The sequence below is a fragment of the Drosophila grimshawi genome, unplaced genomic scaffold (genome assembly GCF_018153295.1).
Source record: "Drosophila grimshawi isolate 15287-2541.00 unplaced genomic scaffold, ASM1815329v1 contig_848, whole genome shotgun sequence".
In the NCBI taxonomy this organism is placed as follows: Eukaryota; Metazoa; Arthropoda; class Insecta; order Diptera; family Drosophilidae; genus Drosophila; species Drosophila grimshawi.
In genome coordinates this window covers 17,001,192-17,020,280 of record NW_025063692.1, presented here as the reverse complement: position 1 = coordinate 17,020,280, position 19,089 = coordinate 17,001,192, and the positions used below count along the sequence as shown (strand labels likewise).

The window sequence follows — 19,089 nt, the reverse complement described above, 5'->3', positions numbered from 1 at the left end:
ACCCGTTGTTGGCTGCTGCAGTTGCAGTTTATACCCTGTACCTCATTTCTAAATTGAGTAATAAAGGGCCTAATGTAGTGCAAGAGACAAATACAAATACTAAACACTAAATACAATAAAATACAAATATTTAGAAAGGAAGATAAAACTTCGGTCTGGTTTACATCAATTTATCTATCCTTTTGATAGGATGTTTTTGTTTTTTAGTAGTTGAAGTAGTAAGTGAATAAAGATTTTAATTAGAGCTGTGAGCAAAACTCCAATCAAAATAATGCCATAATTGAAGACGGCGGAAATGGCTTTGTGTGTGTGTGTGTGCAAAAAGAAGAAATCAAGCAAAGAGGACAGAGAAGAAATGGCCGCCATTTTGGATTATTGCGCCATCTTCTTGCTGTGGAGAACGCTGATTGTTTGCTTGCGCTTGCAAGCATAAACAGTTTTAGGTCGACGTAGTTGAGATTTGCGCCACACGCTTGCCAAGATCAGCAAAAATGTGAAACCAGCTGACACACGACACACGAGAGACGTCGACGTTGTTGCGTCGCCAGCGCTACCTATAAAAAGCGAACGTTCTGCGACAGAAATTATCAAACGCCGATCAACGTTTGAACACCTTTCATCTGTCCGCTGTTAGAGCCGCAAACAAAAAGTACCCGCATCATGAGCCTGAGACTGTGCCTGCTGGCATGCCTGATTGTGGCAGCCAGTGCCTCCAAGGATGAGCTGAAGCCCACAAAATGGCTCAGTGCCAGCGAGCTGGAAAGCTTGCCATCGTTGAACGAAATTTCGCTGGAGCGTTTGGAGAACATGCCACTGCAAAAGGGTGCCCAGTTATTGGAGCAGCTCTGTAAGTGCTCCATTTGAATCTAAGTGGGCAATCTGAACACAACATCTACTCTTTCTCGCCAGATCACATTTCGCACATTAAACGGGATCTGACGCCAAGCTTTGTGCCCAGCCCGAGCAACATCCCAGTGAAGATCGTTAAGGCAAATGGCGAACGTGTGGAGGCCAAGCTGAACAACTATGTGGAGAAGGCAATGGCTCAGCCCGGTTTCGGTGAGGATGAGGTCACCATTGTGCTGACCGGTCTGCCCCAAACGACGCCAACCATCAAGAAAGCCATGCGCCAGCTGGAGCAGGCCTACATGCAGCGTTACAATCTGCAGCAGCAGCAAAAGAACGTACAGCAGAACGAACAGCAGCAGGAACAGAACAAGGGTTACGAGGCCACCTCCAGCGAGGAAACTAACGATCAGTGGAAAATGGCCAAGGCAACCAGTGGCAATTTTATCGTAAGTTTACTTCGTGCCAATTTTTGGGTTTTCCCCCATTTTATAATCTGAATTTAATTATATTTGTGCAGGTTATTGACTTGGGTTGCACGTTGAACGACTTTACGCGTTTGTCCTTGTTGGATGTGGACCGCACCGGCGCCATGGTTGGCCAGACTCTGGTTGAGCTGACCAATAGTGGTGTGCCTTATGAGATTATCCATCTGATTGGACAGGGACTGGGTGCTAATGTTGCTGGCGCTGCTGGACAGAAGTTTACCGAACAAACCGGCCACAAGCTGCGCCGCATCACCGGTCTCGATCCCGCCAAGCAGCTGGCAAAGAATTCCGGTCACATTGATGGTCTGTCCCGTGGCGATGCCGACTTTGTTGATGTCATCCACACATCCAGCCTGGGCATGGGCACCCTAACGCGCTGCGGCGATGTTGACTTCTATCCGAACGGCGTCAGCCAGGGTGTGCCCGGTGCACAGAATGTTATCGAAGCCACTATGCGCGCCACCCGTTACTTTGCCGAGTCAGTGCGTCCGGGCAATGAGCGTAACTTCCCTGCCGTTCCCGCCAATTCGCTGAAGCAGTACAAACAGAACGATGGCTTCGGCAGGCGCTGCTATATGGGCATTGATGCCGACTTCGATCTGAAGGGTGATTATATTCTGGAAGTCAACGAGAGGAGTCCATTTGGCAAGCGTGCTCCCGCCCAGAAGCAGATCTCATACCACGGCTTGCACCACTCCAACTAATGCTGAAACAAGCTGGAACATTAACAACGACCAGGTCAGGAACAAACAGACAACGACAAAGAATGCATTCAAAATGCATCAAAATTAGCATATTAAAAAAAATAAAATTGAAATTAATAAACGAGCATATTTTCTAAACTAGAATACACAAAGTTTGCTTATTACAAAAAATTCAAATATAGAATTAAATAAAGAAAAAAATGTGTTTTAAAGACGTATGTGAGCATGTACAGGGTATCTCTTCGGCGGATACAATCTTCTTGATTTTGTGGGGCATTAAAAGCATAAAAGGAAATATAAAATATAAAAACTAAATTTTGAAACTCTAGTTGACTTAACTCATTTTAAATAATGCTAATTTTCAAAAAGAAACGTTCAAAAATATTGAAAATAATTTCGGACTAAAGAAGAAAACTTATTTTAAGTGATTATAATTTTTGCAAGCAAATTAACATATATCTTCTGATTTGAAAAATAGTTTTGTCAAAAATGATTTTCATAAGCACTTAAATTATAATATAAGAAATCTAATTAAATAACACTTTTTTCGAAAAGAAACCAAATTTGCAATCATGTTCAAATATACAAATGAATCCACAAAAAGGAAAGCATTTTTATACTTTTTCAGATTGAACTAAAGATTTCCGTTTGCTTCATTCTCAAAAAAAAAAACATTTATAATAAATAAGATACTTAAGAAAATTACTAATTAAAGAAAATATAAAATGTATAACAAAATATAAGGAGTCATTCACAAATCATTTCGATTTATTTGTGTCTGTATTAAGTATACTATGTTAATGAAATAAATTATTTGCAAAACTATAGATATGCGTTTCTTCATATAAAAGTAGATTAATAGATTCGATGAACTCCGATGAAACTAACTTAAGTTTTAGTTAGTGATTTGGGTTGGATGACAAAGTTTAAAGTTCAATTCGGCTTTTTTCTGATCAATCTTGAACACTTTGGCGGTTTGAGTGTTACATTTGTTTGGCACAACCATTTCAAAAGAATGGCTGAAAAAAAAAACAGTGAGAACGACACTTTCTCTTCAAATTTTTGGACATTGTCGCCCTTGAATCTTTGCCAAAAGGGACAGGTTTGGGTTAGCGGTCGTTTGCGCACCTTCAGCAATGAGTTGCTTCGCTTTAGCAAAATTTAAGATGCGCAATGACGGACCGAAGTAAGGCAGCAAAACCTTCTTCTCGATGCATATTTAACTCTTAAGTTAATAACTGCTCGGACATTATCGATACTCACATCTCCCATGCGAAACTGTGGTGATTGTCGAACCGATTAATTAATTCGCGAAAAAGTTAATTAAAGTTAAATGCCTGGAAATGTCTGTCTTACTTATCTAAATGGAGTACAGTTGCACTTCGTGCATATTCCTGAACAGTAATAAAAAAGAAACTACAAAATAAAAACAAATTTCAAAATGGACTAACTCCGCATCCCTATTGTAATCGATTAAAAATGACAGCAACATGGGCAAAGCACAATGGCCAATAAGAAAGTGCGAAATAGATCCGGTATGAAAGAAGTTTCGCGCACTAGCGCAGAACTGAAACATAACTCGTACCGATGTATCGACAGAACATCGATATTATCGATATCGCTAACTAAGAGGGGCAAAGAAGAACAACAAACGGAACAAAAAATACAAAGCGCAGCTCAACAACAACAAAAAATGCTCACATAATTCGAGCAATTCGGTCCAGCGACAGATTGCTGTAGTATTAAAGGACATAGCGAGAAAAAAGCAAAGACTCTGACCAACGCTGGTCCTGTTGCTAATAAATACGACTCCAGTGCTAGAATAAAATCAATACAGGGCCAGCTCAATGGGTGCCGAGCAATCGCAGCCACGCATCGAGGCTGATGGCCATGAGATTTTTGAGAGGCGCGACCCGGCGCCTCTCGACTCCCACTCGATGAACGATGGCAGCACCTTGGCACTGGCAGCGGCTGCTGCGGCAGCGACCAACAAGCGTCGTGGCGGCACCCTCCAGCAGCGACAGCAACAACAACATCAACTGCAGCACCAGCAGCAGCAAGCGTTGCCGCATGGACCGGCAAGCATTGTGATTGCCAGTAAGCAAATCATTTCAGATACAGCGTCGCCGACCAGCTCTGAGCTGAGCCGGCCGCCATCGCCGCCACTGAGCGTGTGCTCGGATCTACCGTATGTGTCGTATACGGATCGACCTATCGGCGATTCGCCAAAGATACGTAATCGGCCCGCCCATATGCTGCAACAGAGCAGCGCAAGCCGTGCGGCAGCACGCAAATCGCATCCGGGCGGCATCACAACAACCATCAAGCCGAAGCGTCCACAATCGACGGCATCCAGTCACAATATTGTTATTGTCAAGCCGGGTGCACGTGATACCCATGACGATATCGATCCAGATTTGACACGTCTGCGCAACATACCACAATTTTTACCGGTGCTGCGTGAGTCTATTAGCTCGGCGACATATACACGCGATGCAGAGATCTTGGAGCGTTTGCATTCTCAGCATTTGCTGAATATATGCGGCCGGATGCAGACGCATTTGAATTTGTGTGCCAGCCATGTGGCCAGCGAACAGAATCATCTCGTGGAGCGCACCAAGGTCGTTAGCAATTCGATAACGACACTCTTTGCCAGCTTCGTCGATATGCAGAAGACATACGCATCGTATGCGGAGCAATTTGCCAAAATTCGTGGCGTGTCGCAGCAGCTGAGCCGCTGCAATTCGTTGCTGCATGAGAATATTGCCAGCTTGGAGGCAATCAATAATTTCCTGGACGATGAGGATCGTCTGGAGCCATTCGTCTGGCGCACCGATGACAATAAGCTGCGCGGCGAGGCGGAAGGCGCCGCGGGTGGCAATAGTAGCCGTCTGTGGCGTCTCTAGGCGCTCCAATCGATTTCCTTCCAAAGATTGTTTGTTATTAGTCTAACGCGTAATTCTATTTAATATATATATATTGAATATATATTTATATTGTGTATATTAACTATATATGTATTCTTTAATTGTATTGTATTGTTTGTATGTGGTTTTTAGTGAATTTCGTGTATTGAAATTATTTTTTAAGTCTTATTGACAGATCTCGTGCATTTGCAACGCAGGCGCCACACTTAACAATAGCCGCCTTATGCTTTCGGAACTGAAACCAGTATGTGTAAATAAACATTTATCAATCTATAGCAATATAATAGTTATCTTACTTGTCAATGTCAAAATTCCTATGACTTGAATCAAATTTGCGATAAAATGTTGTTTCATAATTAAAAACAAAAAACAAAAACCATTCAAATCTCAAAATTTAATTCATCTAAATTTGAAGGGCTTGGCTTAAATGCATAGATGTGAAATTTGTATAAAACGACTTTGTTACAAACAAAAATGTAGAATATACAATACAATATAAAAATATAATAATAATACTTCAGGCTCTGAACACACATGAATATTTCTGCAAATGAATTCCAGTCTACAGGGGAATATAATAATTGGCCTGCCTATGATAACCGTTCTTTCTTGGCTATAATCTCTAATGACGGTTCGAGCTACCGAAATTGAAAGTTTTTTCAAACACCACTCAAAAAAACCAAAAAAAAAAAAATTCAAATTTTAGTCGAATCCAATAAGTGAATATATTTAATTATTCAATGTAATGACACATTTAACAATAATTAAGCACACTCACAATATACATACATGCAGACATATATAATTCTATATATATATATATATATGATTAGTGGAATCATGTAATTGAATATATTTAATAGTCCAATGTTATTACTTGAATAATGTATACAATTATTAATAATAATTTTTAATTACACACTTAATGCGCAACTATTTGAGTAATTTTACATTTCGCTCAACACAATTGTGTATTTGACACACAAAAGTGTTCCACGAACTATTTTCTATAAGATGAAATGCACATTTCTGGATACAACTTTCAAAGTAATTGGCAGCTTGTCATCGCACAATTCTTTGGGTGTGTAAGTTGAGAAATCAAAGAAATGAATCGAGACAACAACTAGCCATACTATTTATTCCATAATTAGTTAGCTAGAGATTAGCAGTCTACATATCGAACTACGACTAGTACACATTTACTAAAAAAAACAATTATAAATTTCGCATGCATATCATTTTGGTTTTGTTTTTTGTTTTTCTTTTTTTTTTATCAACATTAATTACAATTTTTTGTTGGCGTTTTGCAGTGCAAGAACACCTTTACTTATATTATATACACACACATATACATTTAACAAATACGTTCATTAAAAATAGTTAGTTGAGTCGCCTCTGCGAGGCATATTAATGGTTTCTGTTTTTTGTTGAAACCGTTTTGCATGAAAGTCCCAAATGAAACAGACAGAGAAAGAGAAAGACAGAGAGAGCGAGAGAGGGAGAGATAGATAGGTAATGTGCGAAAGAGACAGAGCGAGCGAGAGATACGAGTGCTTCAAATTCATTTGCCACGTTTGCGTCGAAGGAACGCACGCAATCGTTCGCTTCCTTCTCGTCGCCGTCGCCGTCGTCCTCGTCTTCGTCGTCGTCGGATCTCCAGGCGTACCGTCTTGTATAAGGCCATGGAGCAATGGTAGAGATTGAAAATCGACGAGAGCACAATTACAAAGTGTTTGGCCAATTGGAAGGGATAGCTACTCATCAGCCGTATGATAAATGTGAGGGCTAACTGTTAACGCTGCGTATAGCAGCTCCAATAAACAAGGAGCATGAGCAGTACGTTAGCGCAACTTATATTCTAGAAGAGCTTCTGCATGTTGATGCGATCCTGAATGTTGCGCTGTTGCTCCTGTTCATCGATGGACTTCAGTTCCCGGGCCACCGTCGACTTGAGCGTTTTATCCAATTCAAGTGCATCGACAAAATCGCAACGGGCCTGCCTCGGATTCCAGGCGCCAGCATGGGCCTTGGCGCGCCGAAATAGCGCCTTCACATTGTGCGGATCAAGGTTGAGTACCTCGTTACAGTGCTCAATTACGGCATAATAGTCACCGGCAATCAGACGGCATTGGGCATAGTTCAACAGCAGCGGCGTCTTAATTGCAGCCAACTCCAGCCACTCGGCATCGTGCGGCTTCTCCTTGAGCATCAGCTGCTCGACCATGCCGACAGCATCGCGATAGCAAATCTCTGCGGCGGCATATTCGAGCGCCTTATAATGACGATTGCCACGCTCCTTCAGCGTATGGGTTGCCAGCATTTTCTCATCGTCGCTCATTTGCCAGCGCTCCTTCTCATACTCCTCGGGCAGCTCTATTGAGATTAATTCAATGATGAACTCCAAATCGACGGGATGCTGAAGTAGCTCGTCCAGATCCTCATAGCCCATACCTTCGTTCTGTAGGGTCATGCCGCAGCAGTGACGACGCTCCTCCGGTTTCTTGCCAATATCACGCAGCGTTTTCGATATGAACGGATATTGAGCACAGAACTGTAAGGTCGAAAATATGCATATTAACAAAATACAAATAAAATCTTTTCAAGTGGAGTTTGTTTATGGCACTCATCCAATTAATTGACTGATTAATTAGCAATTAAATTCAATCTACTACAAGTTAAAATTGATTTTTTGATTATGGATTTGCTGTATTTATTCACATTATCTACTGCTATGAAATATTTTATAATTTGCTGATGGACGCTAACAATTTCGAACTAGTAGAATTTAAAACTGACTGCGGCAGATACAAGAATTTGCATAAACTGATGGAAGTTCTTCATTCATTGGATGAAAGAAATTTCACACAAATTCTCAACACAGCTGCTAAATATTGCCAGTCGGTCAGACTTAAATGCAAATGAGTTCCTTCCACGATTGCTAGTCGATGAGCGATCTGTGACTTGCGCACAAGAACATATTAGGTTATATCTTTAGGTAAGCACCTGTGGCAGTTCCGGGGATCGAATTGAGTGCGCTTACCGATTTGTTAACTGTGAATTTGGCCACTTCGTTGAGGGACATTTTTTGCACGATGACCTCCCAGACTTCTAGTTTGAATTTCTTGCCCAGAACAAGCTCCATGGGCTTGTCAATTTTCCTGCTGTCGTCCACGATTCGGATATCGTTTGCTCGACGCGTTTGAAAATGGAATTTCACCTGAAAAATTGAAACTGTGTCACTTGCAGCCTGGGATGTGTTCTGGCCTTGGCCTAGTTTTTGTTGTTTTTTTTTGTGTCGGAGTCGCTTTGCAGCCCAACTGTTGCCTGTTGATATTTGATATGATTCGCTTACTCTGGTTCCTGGGATTAGTTCGATGTATTTGTTGCCAGGATTTAGCACTTCCTTGTGTATTGGCTTTTCCTTACTAACTTTGCTTAGTTTCTGCTCCATTTTAGTTTTTGTTTGTGTGGATTTTTTTTTGATTTTCTCAATTTTTGCAGTGTCTGCCGCTGGCTCACAATTCACGAATCACGCACAATTTGACTCCGCCTTCCAGCTCCTGACTTTCAACAATAAAGGACAATGAGTTGCAGTCAAAACAAAATGCAAATATTCCAGAACTAATTCACGCAGATCAGCTGTTTGTAGCAAAACAAATCGATTGGTATTGCCACTATCGATTAATTTACATTTCTGACTGTCGTTAGCGAATTTATTAGTTATTCAAATTTTGAAACTTACTACTACTCTGTCATTAAATACATCAATCGGACTTTTTTGATTTTATTTTTATTTTTGTAAAATCCTTTCATAATGCATGTACGTTATCGATGGCCGTAAATTGATAAATTCTTCACCGTTAGGGCTGCACCGTCGACTTGTTATCGCGTTACGAAGTTGCAATCGATAAGAGTTGCCAAGTCGGCTGAAGCCTACCAGCTGGGCTCCCAGCCATATGACCCGCCAACTATGAACAATGTTTCGGGCAATTTATTCGGTCGCGTATAGCGGAATCTGACAGTTGTATGTGCGCGCGCTCTGCTCTTGATGCGACACCAGTTTGCTTGGGCGCAACAATTTCAAAATTCTTACGAACACTTTAAGGATTGAGCTGAATGTATTTTATTTGTTAGTATCTAATTGTAATTCCATCTGAGTGTCTATGTTTTTTTTTTTTGGTGCGTGTGTGTGTCTTGTGTGTGTGTCTCAGTGCTAGTGCTAAAATTGATAATAAACAAATGTTTCATCTAAATTACAATCTCAACGACCGCATTACAATCAATTACTTTATGCTGCTTAAACAACCAGCAGCTGCTCTCAATTTGATCGTCAAGTTTTGCAATTTATACTGTCAAAGCTGCCCGCAGACGCCGTCGCCGCATTTACTTAAAGATCGAGTCGCGCCCAGTTTGGCATCCCTTGCACTCCTCACAGTTCCCTCGCAATCCCCTCGCTACCCCGTTGGAGCTACCCTCAATATATCACATAACATTGTTTGTGTTGCAGTGTAATAAGAAGATGCAAACATTCAAAAGAATCTTGTTGCTGTTTTTATTTGCATATTTGCGCTGAAATCCATTGCGTATGCGTAATATTTTGTAGAAATATTTTACTGTGATTTGATCTTGAAACACAATAATAATAATAATAAAATAAACAAATTTGTACACATGCTTTGAGGACTCGAGAGAATGAAAACTTCTCGATTTCTTTAGAATTGTGTTGAATTTGTAAAGAACAATTCAAAGATGAACATTAACCCAATGGCATATTTAAGGAAAAAATTCTCAAGTATAGAAATTTCATTAGGTATTTAGAGCATTACATTTCTCTAACAGAGAACGTTATGGTTTTTATTTTATTTTTGGTTGGAAACAAACAGTTTTGAGTATAGAATTTTCGAAATTACTTTAAGGAAATCTTCAAAATTTTGTAAAAATGCGAAATATTCGCGAATTGAAATTAAATTTGGAACCGCAACGATCCAATTTTCAAATATGATCACACATTAATAATAACTGAAGATTTGATGCTGTTTTTGACCATCTGAGTGCCTTGGCCGTTTGCGTAGGCGTTGCTCTATGCTCTATATAAATTATATACATATCTATCGCGACTAATTTATACAATAACAAGTTCAGCCACGTCGAATATTACATGCCCTTTCCTGATTCACAAATCAAAAAATAAACAAAAAAAACCTCTCAATTTTTGCCTGAAGCGTGTTAATATGCATATTAGGTGAATGTGGCTTGGATATTTGTGTAAATAACACAGAAAGTTGTTCATACAATGAGCGCTCATCATTCGATCGATGGTATATATGGAGTATATAGTGAGACGATCCGGTCATCTACGATAGATTTGATCAAAATCGATGGACAGACGGACGGACTTGGCTATATTGAGGCGGTCGGTGATGTGTTTCAAGCGAAACATTTGCTATAGTCAAATACATTCAGATGTTGGCCTGCCTACTCACAGCAACAACAGCAACAACAACAATAATAATAACAACAATAATAATAATAACAACAAGAAATAGACACATATGATTTTATGTGCACAGCCCACACGGCAGCCCCAAACAAAAACTTAGAAAAAAAATCTATCAAATTAATACAACTTTTGCTCTTTGGCTTTGAGCTTTCAGATCGTTTGTACTCTCCCTCTCTCTCTCTCTCTCTCTCTCTTTCTCGCTCGCTCTCGCTCTCGCTCTGGCGCTCATTCGCTCTCTTTCACCAGTCTTCCTGCTGTTTTTTTTTTTGTGAGTAGGCGAACGCTGCTACATTCACAGGTATAACAACCGCAAAGCAACAGCAAACTCACAGCTACAGCTACAGATGCAGCAGCAGCAGCACCAGCAGCACCAGCAGCAGCAGCACGAGCAGCAGCAGCAGCAGCAGCTACAGCAGCAACAGATACACATACAGATAGAGAGATACAGATACATTGAGACACATCAAATAGATAAACTTGGCATGTTTTTTTGTTGTTTTTTTTTGTTTTTCGTGTGTGTTCTTTGACGCTTGTTCAAAAACGCTTTCTGCCTGCTCGGCAGTCGTTGTTGAAATTCTGCTGTGTTCTGAGGCTTTGCATGTCTGAATTCGAGCTGAACCAAAATACAAATGTAATAATTAAAATCAAACGAGGCACGCGGCGCGCAAATCTTCACGTTCGAATGTGCATCAATGAAAAGTTTTTTTTTTCTTTTTTTTTACATTTATATGTATTTATCTAAATATAAAAAGCAATCGTTTTTTTAATGCACAGAGATATATTGAAGAAATATTCTGAAAAGTGCAAATGACCTAACACAGATTCGTAATCACTGACACACACACACACACACACACACATAGATATACACAAATGTGTTTATAATTATAAAATATTTGACTTCAAATATAATGTGGGGGTTTATTAATGTGAATTCAAAGTCAATGCTGGACAAATAATCCATAATTCTGCACGAGAATATGAAGCGATAAGCTTCAGAAGTGATTTCAATAAACACCCCCAAAAAAATGTGAAGAAGAAAAATCAAAATTTAAACGGTTTTGATAACTGTTTATTAACCTAAAATAGTTGAAGAACTGTTTTTTCAATTTAAGAAAAATTGAAGTTTTTTTTTGTTGGTTTTTCCCATTACGAGTGCAAGCTGTGTTTTTTAAATAACATTTCGAATGGTTACAGGGTATCACTAGTTGAAAACTACAAATTCTGTTGAAAAGCTTTAACCTTCACAAGCACACACACACACACACACATACATACTTATACAGATATGCCCGTGTGCTGTGAGCAAACGTAATTTTGTTGTAGTGTTTTTAATTTCGATATTAATTTTTCGTGTTTTATTTTTATTATGTTTGACATTGTTTTTTTTTCTTCTATTTTTTTTATTTTTATTTTTGTTTTTTGGAAATTTGTTGTCTCAGCTGTTTGGTTATTGGAGGAGCCTCAGCGCACCTAGAAACTTGGGCTAATTGCCAAACAATTTTGGTTGCACGCCGTAGAGTTTGCCTGCAATTGAAGCGTTTAGCTCAAGATGCTTATTTTTAAAACAGTCTCGCTGACTAATGCAGAGAGTAGCTCTAGGTACACACACACGGTGTATATTACATATGTATGTGTTTAGGCAAGGCATGCATGTGTGCGTGTATTTATATGTATATACATATATAATTGTCTATGGAATATCTTTACTGGGCGCACGCATAATATCTTTGGGATCAGCGATTCTAGCATCTGGCCCTCATTTCTTCAATGCGTTCTCTGCATCTCTCTCGCTCTCTCTCTTTCTCTCTCTCTCTCTCTCTCTCTCTCTCCCGCTCTCTCTGTGTCGTATTTATTTTTAGACTAGTGATCGTGTGTATTGACTTTGTGTATGTGTGAGTGTGTGTCTCGCTGCTAGGAAGCTGAGCAGTTTTTGGCATTTAACGGTACTCCCAAAAAGCGCAACACACATACATACATACATACATACATACATGCATACATACATGAAAAGAGCACATTTGTAATTTTGCAATTATTTGCTGCCTTTCTTTAACTTATATGTTTTTTTGGTTTTTATGAACACAGTCACGCCCTCAGGCATGCCCAGCGTATTAATATTGAATACGCATATACATTTATATAAATATACATTCATATATATATATATATATATATGTGCGTATAACAATCGAATGTCGTTGACCATATGGCGTATTTAGCACAAGTAATTTTTTTCACAACCGCCAGCAGCTAGTTGTATTTTGAAATGAATGACAACTATCAATGAGCTTGAAATTGTCGTTGTGGCGCCCGCCTACACACACACACACACATACACACATTCACATACGTGTGCAAAATGTGCATGTTGCCCACTTGTCAAATCTTACCTGCGCTAGCTGCGCTGCCAACATCAAATCAAACGCCAACGTCAAATGTCGACGTCAACGCCAACGCCAACGTCGACGCCTACTACGAATTCCTATTTATGTATGCAATTCTTTTTGGTTTGCAACTTGACTAAAGGGCGCTCATCATTAGATTTTGGCAACCTGTTCATCTACATAAATATGTATGTATGTGTGTGTGTGTGTGTGTGCTGAGAGCAACTCTGCCGATTGCATGCTGTTAACAAGAGAAGAATACAAATAAAAAGATAAAAAAATAAATAGTATCAAATGAGAAACGAGCGGTCTTTCTTAGATTTCGAAACATTTACCAACTGCTCCGATGTCCGATGTATTCCTGGAGAGTCGCATAAGAAAACAAAGTTTTGAGCAAGCGCCAAAAGCAAAATTCGTTCGAATTCGTTCTTATATTTGTGCACAGCATATTTTGGCGCTCATCGCAATTTTGGCTCTCCCTTTTCATGCTGTTCATTCTGAAACTTTTAGAGTCAGCTGGTCGCGTCTATGTGTGTGACGTGAGTGCTCGATGCGATGGCCTTGAAGCTTCGGCCGAACTATGTCCGACTCTGCTACACATACATACATACGTACATACAGAAACACACACACACACACATGCAAACGTACATGAATAAACAAGAAGAGACAAGCGACTGCAGAGCACTTCACAAATAAAAAACAAAAATGCCAAAAATCTTCCCAAAAAACTTGATTTTCAATTATGCTGTGTGTGTGTGTGTGTGTGTGTGTGTATGCGTGCGTGTGTGTGCGAGTTTTGTCTGTCTCAATTCTTGGCGCTTTTTTAATTTCGCTGAGCTGAGCGTTTTCTTAAGTCAACTCGGCCAAGGTTGCTGACAAGCGACAACTTGAGATCATAATATAAATAAAACTAAAGTCAATGTATGTATGTATATATGTATGTGTGTGTGTGTGTGTGCGTGGGTGCGTCTGCGTCTGAGTGTGTGTGTGTGTGTGTGTGTGTTGACCATATGCGAGATTTGCAACGTTTAATGCTCAATTTCTTGCAACAGTTCTAGCTAATACCAAGTCTAACAACAACAATACCAACGAAAATGCAATAAAAGTGCCAAAATACAAAAACATCCGAAAGAAAAGGAAATAAAACAACAACAACAAAAACAGTACAAACCAACACCAGCAGCCAGAGAGGAGGCAACAACAACAACAACAGCAGCAACCACAACAACGACAACAACAACAAGCCACATCATGATCAGCAGTTGGAGTTGCAGACTGCTGCTGCTGCTCATGCTGATGATGATGCACTGCAGCAGACACCTGGGCACAAACGCCTACAACATCGATCTGCCCAGTTACGTGCGGCATCGACAAGCTGGCAACACCATGTTCGGCTTCAGCATTGCGTTGCACAAGGCCCGCAACGATTTCCCAACTTCAATTCGTAAGTAAACTGAACTCGCTTTGCTCATTTAAGTACAGTGAACGCTAACTATAATTTGCTGCTGCAGCACTTTGAACTTTATCAAATCAGAAAATCAGAAATAAATATTGAATTTAGTCTGTTTTTTTTTATCTGTGTTAAACAAATTTATATTTTATTCAAATATTTCGGAATGCAAAAAAACGTTTTCTTTGAATTCGAGAAGTTGGACTGTATTTGGTTTATGTACAGTAAACATTGCTTATTTTAATTATTTATGCTGTGCTTAATTTGACGCCTAATTCGTGATCAAGTTGCAATGAATTGCGAATTATTTATTTTTGGTTTTATACTCGTATTTGTGGTCGGTTTTCGCAACTTGAACTTCAGCTGAAAGTATCTGAAGAAAAGCATCAAGATCGCAATGCTTATTTTTATTTTTTACTCTGTCGAATTCTTAATCGACTTACAAAATATACAAATGAGTGTGTCTATTGAAGGAAATGCTTTCCGCTTGCCGTTTACCGAACCTTATGTAAATTGAGCGAACGACCTTCTGTCACCCGAGACAGAGCAACGGAGTGACAGTGACATATGTATGTATACATATATATATATATATATATATATATACATTCAGGGAAATTTCAATGGCACAGTGCGCATGCGCGCCGGAAACAATCAGGCATGACAATAACAAAATGTATCTTATACTTATGCTACGCTCTCACCCCTACCCTGCCTACTCTGCCACACACACACACACACACACACAAATACACAGAGAAGAATAACAGATGCGCTCAACAAGAACAACCTTTGTGGCATGGTAGATCTCTCTATCTTTTTGGATAGTCAGTTATAATTGCAGTTGTGGAAGCTGCAGACGCTGCTGATAGTGCTGCCACTGATAACCAGTGATAAGCGTAAGTGGCGTTTTATCACAACCGCTGTGGCAGCCGTCTGTCTCCCTAACAATGCGTATATACATACATATGTACAATCCGAATCTGAATCCAACTGAGTCCAACTTAAACAGAGAACTGATAACTGTCATATGAACGAACGCATAAAAATGCATTGATACTCGCATATTTATTATGCTTGTATCAGGAAATAAAGAAAGTGCTGACAATCAGCTCATTTCGGGATGCAATTATATTATTATTTACTGTACGAGTATGTTGAAGAAATTTAAGCACAGCTCAATGAACTCACAGTACACACTCATCTGCACAAACCACTACTTTGATTATAGACAACAACAACAACAAAACAAAAACACAAACACAAAGATTGAAGCAGATCTTAACTTGTCGACTCAGCAGGGCGATTAAACTATGACATATTTTTCAAATCAGAAGACATTCGTAGTATTTGAAACAATAAACACTCTCTTTTATCTTTGGAAAATATCAAAGATTTCGAGCTCAAATTATATGTTTGCTGCTGATCAGAATGAGTGCGGAAGTTGGGGGACTTAGAGCCAATCATCTTAATTAGTTGGGTAAACTTTTACAATGAGTTCGTTTTTCTCTATTATATAAGATCAGAATGCCGAATATCTCCTCAAATGAAATGAGTATATAAAGTAGTCGTTTAAATATAGAATTCCTTTTCAAATAAAACAAATTTTGATATTATTGTGGAGTTTTTCATTGAAATATCTTCGCCCGATCTGCACCCCTTTTAACGTATTTGCTCTATTTTCATTTTTGGCCTCTCCACATACATATATATATATTCCATTTAGTGCCATAGCTGTCTGGTGGCTGGTGTCTGGTGCCTTGTGTCAACACCATAAAAATCCCAAGTGCCATTAATTTCAATCAGAGGTGCACAATCAAAATGAATGGTTGACAGCGTGTCCTATTGCTCGGATCATAGATTTATATGTGTCTATACGAGTATATAAATATAAACTACTTCCCGAGACCCGAGAATGCCCTCGGCTGGGAACTGGGCCGTTCTCTCGGCACGTTATTAGCCGAAACCTGCTGACCCGTGGCAAATGAGGAAAACAGAATTTACAAAAAAATCAAATAAAAAATGCAGATTCTCTCATGCCAGTCTCGCTGTGGTGTCGCTCGATCAGTTAATCGATCAGCCGCCCTCCAATACACATATATATATATATATATATATATTTATACATGTGTGCTAAATTATATATTCGCATTCGCATTCGCATTAAATAATGACCAAGATAGCCTATTGAACTTCGAAAGTTCGTCAACGGGAACGGTGCTGGGTGCTGAGTGCTGGGTGCTGAGTGCTGGGTGCTCTCTGCTGCCAGTTGTTGTGTTGTTCGCTCGCAGAGCTCGCAGAGCGTGCTAATCAAGCGGCAACCGATGCAAAGATGCCTCTTCGCTAGACGTTTTGACTTTTCGCACGTTCACTTGCTGCACAGAATAGAAAGACGAAGATGATGACGACCACGAGGCAGAGATAGGCACCAACGTTCCAAGCACTAACAATCAAAGAGCTGCTCCACTCACATCCGATAAAGATGGGCAGAAAACCAGCCAGATCGACAGAGAGTGCGACAGAGAGAGAGAGAAAGAGAGAGAAATAGATTGAGCTCAAGCTGAGAAAGAGAGATGAATATCTAGACAGGGAGGGAGGGGGGTGTGGGGAGGCAGCCAGCCACTAATAGACATACTGAAAGCTAAAAGTAATCAACGTATGCGAGAACGTATATGGAAAAAAGCTCTGCTTTGTTGTTATTCTTCTCTTCTAGCCCACAATGGGGAGTATGACGTTGGTAAGAGCATTTCGTTACACTTGCAACGACAATGTGATACCCATGAAAAATATTATAATTAAGTGAATTTAATCAAATTTGCTTTTTCTTTTATTAGTCTTATTTTGCTTATATTTAAATGAAATGTACAAAGTTTTCTTATTATTATGTTATATGATATTAAAGCTAATTAAATAGAATAGAACATTATTTATTTAATGCAAAAGACGCAAATTTAAATAGGATTAGAATGGTAAATTAAAAAGATACAAGTTATTGTCTTATGGACATCGATTTAATGAGAGTAAACAAGAAATGCATCAAATTTGTTATTTATCTCATTTGGAATCAAATAATTCGCCAAGCTGCATTCATAATACATAATACATAATACATAATTCGTAGATCTTTAAATTCGAAGTCAAATCCAAACACAGTATTGGGTATTAAGGGGTTAAATGCACTTAAATGCTTTTTACACGAACAAAAAAAAAAAACAAAAACAAAAAAGCGGCACAAAAATGTAAAGTGAAGTCAACACTTTATTTAAATGCAGCGTTAAAATGTTTACAATTCAATAAACACACGATAATAAACACAGAGCACAAGAAGAGCGATGCGTGCTTGCTTGAAAGGCCTCCAAGCTTCCATATACAGATACAGATACAGATAGAGTTAAAGATGCAGATAGAGTTAAAGATACAGTACAGATACAGATACAGATACAGAAATAGATACAGACGCCGACATTATTGCTCAACAAGTTAAATTCCCAAGCGCATCGCAGCTCAAATACTCTACGCATTTCTACAATTTAATTGCGTATGTCTAAATTCCATCCAAAAATACTTGTAAAAAGAGCTTAATATCAGCATTAAACTAAGTTTCCGGCCTTTCCAGCGATAACAATAAACTGTTGGAAAAGGTTCTGCCTTGGAACTATTCGTTTTTTTTTTAAATATAAATAGCTTAATGAAATATTATAATAATAGCTGAATTTATCAAATAGTCGTGCTATATAATATTTGGGCTTGTATTAAGCGGTTCCCTATTGTGACCCGATGGCGCTGAATTATTATTAAAAAACATTAACATAACATTTGCTGATAGTTCTACTTGTAGTTATATAGATAGATCTACTGATAGTTCTACTTATAGTTCTCCACGATATCTCAACTGATCTGCTCCAGCTGCTTGTATCCGTTCTTCAAACTTGGATCATATTTTAGGAGACGTAATACTCATAGGCCTAATGCCTATTGTTATTTGTTGCTTATGTTATCTGCTTTTTTTGGTTGGTTTGGTTTGCCTAACAATTAACACATATGTTTGTCTGAGCTCAGACTGTTTGTTGTTTGCTGAGTGACACTGTCGATCTCTGTGTGTGCTGTAAGGGCATACAGCGACTGCCTTCCGCTCTACCCACGCCGCCACTCTCCGTCATGTCTGCAAAGTGCACTTAAAGCTGAAAATTACCTGACTCCATCTGCTGCTGCTGCTGCTGCTGATGATGATGCTGATGTTGATACACACAATATAATTGTGTGTTAAATGCGCACAAACAGAGCTATAGAGCCAGATACCAACGCAACACTGACTCTGCAGATGGAGGAGGAGGTGGTCGAGGAGGAGGTGGTCAAGGAGGAGGAGGTGGTGGTGGAGGAGGAGGAGGAGTTCGTGGAGGCTTTGTGGTTTTGTCTGTAACTAGTTGTTGCTTATATTGTTAATAAGGCAAGTCATTGGCCAATGTGGTTTGCCCTGAAGCATTGTCGGCGACAATTAATACACATGCACATATATACATATATATATATATATATGTATATCTGTATCTTGCAATTGGCGTAAATGTATCTGCATCTGTATCTGTGTCTACAGCTGACACAGTTAGAGCTGTGAGCGTGCTATTTACGGTCAAGTGTTTGGCACAAGGTTGACCGTCCGCTTCACCCAATTGGCCAAATAAGTCATCATCATCAGTGGCAGCATCAGCTGCATCAGCAGCATCAGCAGCCTCTGCGTACCGTTACGTTGTCTTCCACTTGTTGAGATGCACAGGTTTCCTTAT

General features: G+C 39.4%; 4 protein-coding genes across 4 annotated transcripts in view; 3 read left to right on the top strand and 1 right to left on the bottom strand.

Moving 5' to 3' along the window:
• The first annotated feature begins 588 nt into the window (after positions 1–588).
• On the top strand, positions 589–2,182 carry LOC6565328 (vitellogenin-3). Its single transcript, XM_001991664.3, has 3 exons — positions 589–847; positions 910–1,295; positions 1,367–2,182. Exons 1-3 carry the CDS (start codon positions 661–663, stop codon positions 2,036–2,038), a joined length of 1,245 nt encoding a protein of 414 aa, XP_001991700.1. The 5' UTR covers positions 589–660; the 3' UTR covers positions 2,039–2,182.
• Positions 2,183–3,626: 1,444 nt separating this feature from the next.
• LOC6565329 (BLOC-1-related complex subunit 5) lies at positions 3,627–5,238 on the top strand. Its single transcript, XM_001991665.3, has one exon. It carries the CDS (start codon positions 3,886–3,888, stop codon positions 4,942–4,944), a length of 1,059 nt encoding a protein of 352 aa, XP_001991701.1. The 5' UTR covers positions 3,627–3,885; the 3' UTR covers positions 4,945–5,238.
• An 838-nt stretch (positions 5,239–6,076) lies between these two features.
• LOC6565330 (AH receptor-interacting protein) lies at positions 6,077–8,572 on the bottom strand. The gene is made up of 3 exons (XM_001991666.3): positions 8,318–8,572; positions 8,006–8,182; positions 6,077–7,516 (listed from the first exon to the last, which is right to left on the bottom strand). Exons 1-3 carry the CDS (start codon positions 8,414–8,416, stop codon positions 6,824–6,826), a joined length of 969 nt encoding a protein of 322 aa, XP_001991702.1. The 5' UTR covers positions 8,417–8,572; the 3' UTR covers positions 6,077–6,823.
• A 5,534-nt stretch (positions 8,573–14,106) lies between these two features.
• LOC6565331 (integrin alpha-PS2) overlaps positions 14,107–19,089 on the top strand; it is a 35,593-nt gene continuing 30,610 nt past the window's right edge. Inside the window, exon 1 of the mRNA XM_043216069.1 lies at positions 14,107–14,303. Coding sequence (XP_043072004.1) covers positions 14,107–14,303 — 197 coding nt within the window. The remainder of the gene's footprint in view (positions 14,304–19,089) is intronic.

What these genes read in the sequence shown, in the direction of transcription:
- LOC6565329 (XM_001991665.3), top strand. Translation starts at nt 3,886, where the DNA reads ATGGGTGCCGAGCAATCGCAGCCACGCATCGAGGCTGATGGCCATGAG.
- LOC6565330 (XM_001991666.3), bottom strand. Translation starts at nt 8,416, where the DNA reads ATGGAGCAGAAACTAAGCAAAGTTAGTAAGGAAAAGCCAATACACAAG. An exon ending in AACTAATCCCAGGAACCAGA is followed by an intron (nt 8,183 to 8,317) that starts GTAAGCGAATCA and finishes TCAATTTTTCAG; the next exon opens with GTGAAATTCCATTTTCAAAC. An exon ending in AATTCACAGTTAACAAATCG is followed by an intron (nt 7,517 to 8,005) that starts GTAAGCGCACTC and finishes TCGACCTTACAG; the next exon opens with TTCTGTGCTCAATATCCGTT.
- LOC6565328 (XM_001991664.3), top strand. Translation starts at nt 661, where the DNA reads ATGAGCCTGAGACTGTGCCTGCTGGCATGCCTGATTGTGGCAGCCAGT. An exon ending in CCAGTTATTGGAGCAGCTCT is followed by an intron (nt 848 to 909) that starts GTAAGTGCTCCA and finishes CTTTCTCGCCAG; the next exon opens with ATCACATTTCGCACATTAAA. An exon ending in CAACCAGTGGCAATTTTATC is followed by an intron (nt 1,296 to 1,366) that starts GTAAGTTTACTT and finishes ATATTTGTGCAG; the next exon opens with GTTATTGACTTGGGTTGCAC.